This window comes from Elephantulus edwardii, unplaced genomic scaffold (genome assembly GCF_000299155.1).
Source record: "Elephantulus edwardii isolate Elephantulus edwardi_28Jun2011 unplaced genomic scaffold, EleEdw1.0 scaffold00012, whole genome shotgun sequence".
NCBI classification, from domain to species: Eukaryota; Metazoa; Chordata; class Mammalia; order Macroscelidea; family Macroscelididae; genus Elephantulus; species Elephantulus edwardii.
This window is the reverse complement of record NW_006399762.1, coordinates 23,371,073-23,380,161: the sequence shown is the minus strand read 5'-3', so window position 1 is coordinate 23,380,161 and position 9,089 is coordinate 23,371,073. Positions and strand designations below refer to the sequence as shown.

The 9,089-nt window shown below is 41.5% G+C and overlaps 1 protein-coding gene across 1 annotated transcript in view; it reads left to right on the top strand.

Annotated features, from left to right (window-relative positions):
- Nucleotides 1-844: 844 nt before the first annotated feature.
- EGF (epidermal growth factor) overlaps nt 845-9,089 on the top strand; it is a 193,244-nt gene continuing 184,999 nt past the window's right edge. The window contains 2 exon segments of the mRNA XM_006903614.1: nt 845-869; nt 1,901-2,009. Coding sequence (XP_006903676.1) covers nt 845-869; nt 1,901-2,009 — 134 coding nt within the window.

The following is a 9,089-nucleotide window of genomic DNA, read 5'->3' as shown; positions in this document are numbered from 1 at the left end:
GTGCTTGCTGCAGAAGGTCAAACACTGTAGTCTTCAATATGGATTGAAGCTCAACATCAAGAAGACAAAGATTCTCACCACTGGACCAATTGGCAGCACCATGACAGATGGAGAAGAGAATGAGGTTTTTAACAATACAAGCTTACTCAGCTCCACAATCAACACTCTTAGCACCAGCAGGCAGGAAATCAAGGAAAAAAATGCATTGGGAAAATCTGCTGTCAGGGACCTCTCCAGAGTACTAAGAAGCAAGGATTTCAGTCTAGAGACTAAGGTGCACCTAACCCAGGCCATAGTCTTCACAATTACTTGCTGTGCATCAGAGGGCTGGACAATGACTAAGGATGACAGAAGAATCGATGTCTTCTAATTGCTGTGCTGAAGAAGAGTCTTGAATGCTATAGACTGCAAAGAAACTAAATAGGTCTGCCTTGGAGAGGGTGAAGCCAAGTTTCTTCTTGGAGGCTATGATTTTGAAGCTCTCTCATAAATACTTTGACATGAGTCCAGGAAAGACTTGTCCTTCTCCAGGATGAGATTCATTGATACAGCAACTGAGGCAACAGGGTTTAGTGTGTCAGAATTAGTGAAACTAGCTCAGGACAGGGCAGGGTTCAGAGCTTCTGTACATAGGATCGTATGGGTCATAGGCGACTTGATGGCACATAACAATAACAAACAACAATATGAGGAACCCAAAAAGCTAATTGAATATAATTGTGGGTTATTTTCCATTTATTCCACATAATTCCCACCTTTCCACTCACATAGTTTGAAGTTTGAGTATCTTCTAAGGCCCTTGAACTGCTGTTACCTGTAACAGTGGCAATTGCTTTTTCCAGCAATGGGGAAGCTTATTAACAAAGCTAGTAAGTTGAATAATCAGGGTAGGTTGTTTGTAGGACACACATTCTGAATCTTAAGTCTGAGTGAGTCCAAAGAAGCAATGGAATATTCCATCTGCACACTTCACATGACTTTTTTTGTTCCACCTGCTCAGAGTCTATTGAACTTATAAAGGTTCAGAGCAGCCTGGCAGAGGCTGGCCAAAATCAGAGAAATTAATTTTTAATTGATTCAGAAAAGTGACATAGTCTTTGTAGAGTAGTTAGAACATAAACACGTATGAGAATCAGGCTTAGAGTTAGTCCCATTTTTCTGTATGATGAAAAAAAAATTACTCTTGGGACTTACTTTTGTGGCTCTTGCTGCTTTATCTACATTTTGACAAGTGTTTGAAACACTACGTCTGGGCAATGTGAATGAATGACCATTTTCCAGGCTGGAATAAATGGCCTAAAGCTTCCATTTTCCATCAAATTTCATGTAAATGGTTTGCCCAAGCTGGCTAGTTCTGGATTCTTGCTATACTCCTCCTGAAAGAATTGCTGTTGCTCTGATTACACAGTGGAGATGCAGACAGATCAATCAAGGCTGTATGCTTTTAAGTTTTACTGCTGTAATGAAGACAGTGGGCCCAGCGTTCAGCTGTGCTGGTTTCCAGTGCTTCCTAATATTTGCATGATGGGCTTGTTTTTCCCAACCCTGCACTACCTTAACTGTCTTCCCTTCCCCCTACACTCCTAGCCCCTTGCAATGCTTGATTATGTTCACGCTGAAAGAAAAGGTGCCTGTACATACTATATCCCTCCATTTGGCTTTAGGGACTTCCCTTTGATTTGGAAACAGTAATTTCATAAATTCCGCAATAAAATAAGCAGGAGTGAAAAGGAAAGATTAAGCTTCAGGAATGTGCAGGCAAGTTGGCATTCACTCAAATAATGAGCTGAGAGGGAGTTATCGTTAGTATTGCTCATGTGGATAATAAATTATTATGAATTTGAGTGATGACTATCATTGATTTATATAGTGTGGCTTAATTTTGTTTCCGTCCTTCAAGATAGTAAAGCAGAGTCCGTATTCAACAGGTACATCCCAGACACCATGAGCTTCTCCACATGCACTAATTGCCCTTTCCTGGGTTCTGCCCAGAATATCTGTGGTGAGTGGTGAGTTATCTCCTCTTTGGCAGCCGCCCTGCTTTCCTGTGGTGTGGAATTGTCCACATTCACATTTGCACACAGAGGCTCACTCGAGTGTCACTAAACCAGAGGAGGTGGAGTCCAAGGAGCTTTAAAAGGGAAAGAGTCATTCCACTTTTCAAAAAGGGAAATTGTGCTTGGGGAAGAATCATATCTCTCTATTTCTTCTCTCAGGTTCATTCAAGGGTCGTGCCTGTAACTTTCCCTCTATGCTTTTCTTTCTTTTTTTCCTTTCTAACCTTTGCTTGCTCACTACTCTGCTTTTTGTAGGGAATCCTGCTGCAGGCCTCCAGAGCTTGCCGGTTAAACTCTGCTAAACTTGTCATAAAGGTCTCAGGTATTTCTTGCTCCAGAAAATGTAGATAAAGAAATCTGGAGTGGCCCTTTCCCAGGCTTCACCTGGAAGCTGTCTTGAGTTGCAGGTGAAGGAAGCTGGAGAGGAAGAGCACAATATTAGAGCAAAAAGATGTGCCAAGACCTAAGGCCAACCTTAGTGGACAAGTGTGAGATCAGACAAACTCGCTTTACTTGGGCTCTTCTCTAGCAAAACCAGCCCACTTTCTACTGAAGTTCAAACTCACCAGGATGTTGCTGTTTCTTTTTATTACTTTGTCGTCAATACTTTTGCAGTTTAGTTTTATCAGCGTCTCAGCTCTGCAGGACTGCAGCTGTCCTAATGGTCTTCCTGCAGGAAATGAACCTTCTGCCTGTGTGGGTAAGTAATCAACTTTCAATCAATTCCCAGCCTCCTGGTCACCACTGTCACAGACCAACCCATTCGGTGTAGTATGCTTCACCATTTTCCTCTGACTTTTTTTTTTGGACGTGTATTTGCTTGACTTTTGTTCCCCATGTGTGTTTAGTTTAGTTTACCAGCTGTTGGGCAAATTGGCCACCAACTACGAAAATCCATGACTGTCAAACTTTTGTGATGTTCTTTTGTGATGTGCTTTGTTTTGCACTAGTTGGACATTTCTTTTGACTTAAGCATCTTTCTTTTAACATGAGGAGTAACTAAACTCTATGCTCATTCCTCTCAATTAGAAACTGGATGAACATGTTTACTTTTACTCTTTTGCAACTATCTCTAGTTAAGCCATAAAAGAGGGTTAATAAATTTCTTTCTGGTAACTTGTATATGACCTGGGAAGTTTTAATGATAAGTTAAAAAAAATGTGAAGGGAATTGTGAGCAAACGTGATTTTATCATTTTGAAAATCAACCTAAGTTTAATATGAACTCTACCTCTCCTGCTGCTTCTGAATCTGCTGGTGTAACAGGTGCACTGTAAGTTGGAGAGCTGTTGAGGAACGGATGTGAGTAAATACACTATATGTTCTCTCTCCAGTCAATGTCATTTAATTCAAAGGAAAACATCTTTTTTCATAGAAGTGTAAGAATTTCCCTGAATGTAAATAACAAACCTGCCTCAAGATCTTCCTTGAAAACATCTCTCTTCTCATTCTCTGATGATTTGTTTTATTTAACCCGTGCATGGGTCTCTAAGTTGTTGCTCAAATAAGTCATCTAATTCTGTTTATTAGAGGACAGAAGCTGCCCTAACATTCTTCTTGTCGTTTATTTAGTCACAGAGGGACACAGAATCAAAGAAACATCTGTTTTAGAAGCAAACAGATCTCATTTCAAAAACATGCTGCCCACTTATGAATTGGGTTACATTTGAGTATCACTGAAAGCAAATAATGATAATGCTTGCCTTTCAAGATTGTTGTGGAGAATTGTATAACAGGTGAACCAGGACTCCACCCTAGAGGCCAGCTGGTGTAGTGGTTGTTATTGTGTACCAGTGAGTAGAGTCTTGACTCATCCGACAGGACAGAACTGCTCCATAGGATTTTCTGGGCTTTATTCATTTTAGAAATAGATCATTGGGCCTATTACAGTGGTGCTGGGAAGGTTCAAATCACTAGCCTTTTGGTGATCTGCTGAGCTTAGTAAACATCCTCTGGGCTCCACGTCATGCTAAATCTCAAATCAAGTCAGACAACTTGGTTCCTGATCTGCACCAGCCAGTGCGGTGGCACAAATTTTGTGGAGTATCCGCATGTCACTAAGTGACTCTGCCCTTTCATTCCCTGGTTCCGTGCAGGTCACTGGTTTAAACACCCCACTGCACACTCTGTTTCTCAAGTTAGCTAATAAATGCCCCAGTCACACCCTAAAAACCCCTGCATTTTATTGTACACTATTTCTTTCTCCTCTCTAAATAATTATGTTTCTGTAGTCTATTCTCTCCTGTTTACATTCTTTTCACTTTATTTCTTGTCCTTGGCATTGAGATAGATTGCCTCTGCTTCAGTCTGACTAAACAAGAAGAATGCTTTGCAGGCTGTCGAGATTCAGGTAAAATGATCCAAGGTTGTTGCTCACATGCCTGCTAGGTGGATACACCAAGTGATAGCAACACAGGCTTCAGTTTCCTTTCTATTCCTTCTTTTTAAATCTGATGAGTGCTCTGTTAACTTCTATTTGAGCTACTGTGGGCAGCGAAGAAAACTGCTGGCAAATGGCTTCTGAGCTTTCAAGGCCCAGAGGGGAAATATCAGCTGAGAGAAGGAAGTGTTCCTGGTTGCTGCTGCCCCTGCATGTTCATATGAGAAAACAGCGCAGGCTGAGCCGTGGAGAGCTGGCTGAAGGAGAGACTGGACTCTGAGGCAGCCAATTGGGGAGATAACGTTTAACAGTAAACAGTGAAATGACTGATTTCAGCACTGGCTAGAGCTTGGGCAGCTTCCCAGTCATGTGCAAACTGGAGTAATTCCGTGACCAGGATCATGTTTATTTTTTCAGCCAAGGTCATACATTTATTTTTTTTTTAAATCTAAGTGTAAAGGAGTGATACAGTCACTGCTGCAATGGGCTCTTGTGTGCCAGGAAGTGTGAGGATGACACAGGATAGAACAGGGTTCAGATCTTTTGTTCCTAGTGTGGTTATGAGTTATACTCGACTCAGTGGCACCTAACAACAAGGTGTAAAGAAATTACAGAGAGGATTTCTTATGTGCATTATATGAATGGAAAAATTAAAACAAACTCATTGACATTGAGTTAGAACTGACTCATAGTAGACCCTTTGGTAGGTTTTCTGAGACTTTAAACCACACAGAAGGATTGCCCCTCGTTCTCCCTCAGAGCCACTGATGAATTCAAATCACTAGAAAGGCTCAGACTTTGGATTAGCAGTGTAACTCCCTACAGATGAGGCCGCCATTCCCCAAACACATAATGCTTTGTGGTTTTTGAGGTTTAATTGTTGTTTTTATGTGCTGTGGAGTTGGGACTGACTCATACCTGACCCTTCAGCAAGTTTTCAGAGGTCATCCTAGAAAAGGTTAAACCGGACCTCCTTGGAGGCAAGGATTCTGAGGCTCCATCTAACATACTTTGGACATGTTGTAAGGAAGGACTGGTCCTTGGAGAGGGATATCGTGCTTGGGAGGGTGGAGTGACAGCGCAGGAGGGGAAGGCCCTCTATGAGGTGGATTGATTCAGTGACTGGGATAATCGGGATGGGAGTGTCAGAGACAGTGAGGTTGGCACAGGACAGAGCAGAGTTTAGGGCTGTTGTACATAGGGTCGCTATGAGTCACAAGCGACTCGACGGCACATAAAAACAACAACTCACATGGGAGGAGATTGTATTTATTTCTCCTGTGTATTCATTATGAACTACCTGCCATTAGGCTAGCAGTGCAACTCTTCACTGGAGCTCCCTATTATGGTTGCTTGGCTCTACAATCAACACTCTTTGTACCAGCAGCTAGGAAATTAAAAGATGAATTGCATTGGGAAAGTCTGCTGTCCGAGCCCCCTCCAACGTACTGAGGAGCAATGATGTCAGTCTAGAGACTAAGGTGTTCCTGATACAGGTCATGGTCTTTGCAATTACTTGCTATGCTTCAGAGAGCTGGACAATGACTAGAGATGATAGAAGGAGAGTTGATGCCTTTGAGCTTTGGTGCTGGAGAAGAGTACTGAATGTACCATGGACTGGTAGGAGCACAAACAAGTTCGTCCTGGAGAGGGTGAAGCCAGGCTGATCCTTGGAGGCAAGGATTCTGAAGCTTCATCTGACATATTTTGGACATGTTGCGAGGAGGGACCAGTCCTTGGAGAGGGACATCATGCTTGGGAGGGTGAAGTGACAGCGCAGGAAAGGAAAACCCTCAGTGAGATGGATTGATTTTGTCACTGTAGTAATGGGGCTAGGTGTGTCGGATACAATGAGATTGGCAAGGGATAGAGCAGGGTTTAGGGCTGTTGTAAATAGGGTTGCTATGAATCGCAAGCAACTCAATGACACATAACAACAATTACTGGCTCTGGCTACTCATGATGATTTTATGTACAACAGTACTGAAACTTGATTATAATCCATAGTTTCCTTTGCTTTAGAATTATAATTGAATCTTTGTTTAAGTCTCTCATCTGGCAACTTAGCATTTTTCACCAACTCGGAGAGCAGAAACAGGCTTCAACATTTTTTGTTTAGGTGCTGCTTTTGAAGGAGCCTTAGTAACAGCCACGGTGTTCTTTTTAGATTCTTGTTTAGCGTATTTTGCTTCCTTGGCAGCCCTGATAGTCTGTTCTCATTAGGTCTTCTCTCTAACTTCAGGCTTTTGATTCCTCTTGGCCATTATATCAGCAAGGACTGCACTAGTGATGACCCTCTGGAATTTGATGGCACAGCTGGTTCTTTTCTTTTAAATTTCTTCCAATTGGCAATTTTTGTTCTTTTTTCTGTAGAGGACAATCCAATTTATCTGCCATGGGTTTCTTTTGGAGAGCAAAGTCAATTAGCATTTTGAAACAGCTTCCTGTAGGTGTTGCACCTCATGAGTCAGAGGTAGATCTTGTACCCTCTAAAACTGCACAGCTTGACTTTAAAGGTTTCACGTGGACAGGGAAGATGGCCTGATCTATAGTTTTCATAGCTGACATTTGAAAAGAGTTCGCCAAGCTTATTTATTCCTAGTATGTCTCCTGAAACCTAATGCATATTAGAGTAACACCCAAGTTTCCACTGATAGAGAACTGGTGGTGTGTTTATGGCACATTAGAGAGGAGTTGAACCCAGGTCTCCTGTGTGTTGTGCGACATTGAGTTGATTCTGGTTCTTAGTGATCTACGTGACAGGGTAGCACAGCCTCATTGGGTTTCCCAGGCTATAAAATCTTTATAGCAACACATTGCCGGGTCTATTCCATCTCAGAGATTAGTTCAATGAACAAGCTTTGTGCTTAGTCAAGCACTTAATGATTTCACCACTAGAACTTCTGTATGGAAAGAATGAATGAATTCTACCACTAAACCACCACTACTCTCTAGCTTAGTCTGTTGTTGCTGTTGATTGCTGTCGAGTCGAGCATGATACATAGTGACTCTATGAACAAAAGACCTAATGCCTTTCCATAACTATCATCATTTCTCCAAGTTCATAGATTTTCCAGAGGCATGTGGTATAGGAAGTGTATGCCACTCAAAGACTTTATATTTGGAGTCAGACAAGTGTGACTGGGGTCCCAGCATTGCTGTTTGTAAACCATATTTTATTTTCACTTTTGTAAGATAAATAACACCTTCCTTTTAGATTTATTGTCAAGGAGTTCTGGTGGTGCAGTCCATAGCCTGACACACTGCACATCAAAAACCACATGGCTCCACAAGAGAAAGATGGACAGTGTCCTCCCCTTAAGATTAACAGCATTAGAAACGTGCTAAAGGGCTTCAAGGAGTCAGAATTGGCTCAATGGTCATGAGTTGAGATTTGTTGCCAGGATTGTTTTGATGCATTCATCTTCAGTCCCAGATGTACATTAGAGTGGTAACCAAGGTGCAGACAATTTGATCTCTGCCTTTTTTAGAAGTGAATTCCAGCATAATTTTGTTGAGTTTTTGATGTTGTTCCTTGGTGATTCTAACAAGCAGTCTGGCTTGAAAAACCAGTAAATTAATATATGTAAAATGTACAGAATCTGACTGTTGTAAGCAACTCAATAAAAGTTAGCTACTTAATCACAAGATTAAATAATTTGGAGTAAATCTAACCAGAAGTATACAGGATCTATTCAAAGAAAATCACAAAACATTACTTCAAGCAGCAAAAAGAGAGCTGGAGAAATACAAGAATATCCTAGCTCATGGACAGCAAGACTCAATATTGGGAAAATGACAATCCTACCAAAGGCAATTTACACATTCAAAGCAACTCCAATACAAATACCAATTCCATTCTTCAACGAGATGGAAAAGGCAATTTCCAAGATCATTTGGAATGGATAGAGACAACAATTAAGCAAAGCACTCCTTAAAAAGAGAAACATGGTAGGAGGCATCTCAGTCCCTGATTTCAAATCCTACTACACTGTCATGGTGGCTGAGAGAGAGTGGTACTGGTACAGTGACAGACACATAGATCAATGGAATAGGATTGAGATTCCAGAAATCAGCCCATCTACCTATGGTCAACTGATTTTTGACAAGGAGATGAAATCAATTAAGTGGGAAAATGACAGCCTTTTTATCAAATGGTGCTGACAAAATTGGAAAACTATCTGTAGAAAACTCAAGCAAGAGTCACACCTCACTCCATACAGAAAAACCAACGCAAAGTGGATCATGAACCTAGGACTAAAACCAAGGACTATACAATCCTCCAAGCTTCCTGAAAAATCTACACCCAGGAGAGAATAAAACAGATGAACCTTCTAAGAATCAAATCCCTACACACATCCAAAAATTTCTCCAACAAGGTAAAAAGCCACAGACTGGGGAAAAAATATTTGGTTAATGGTATGCCAGACAAGGGACTTATGTCTAGAATTTATAAAATACTCGAGCACCACAACAAGATAAAGATAGTTTGTTGTTGTTGTTATGTGCCGTCGAGTCGTTTCCGACTCATAGCGACCCTATGCACAACAGCCCTAAAACCTGCTCTATCCTGCGCCAACCGCATCGCCTCTGATACACCCATCCCGATTACCCCAGTCACCGAATCAATCCATCTCATAGAGGGTCTTCCCC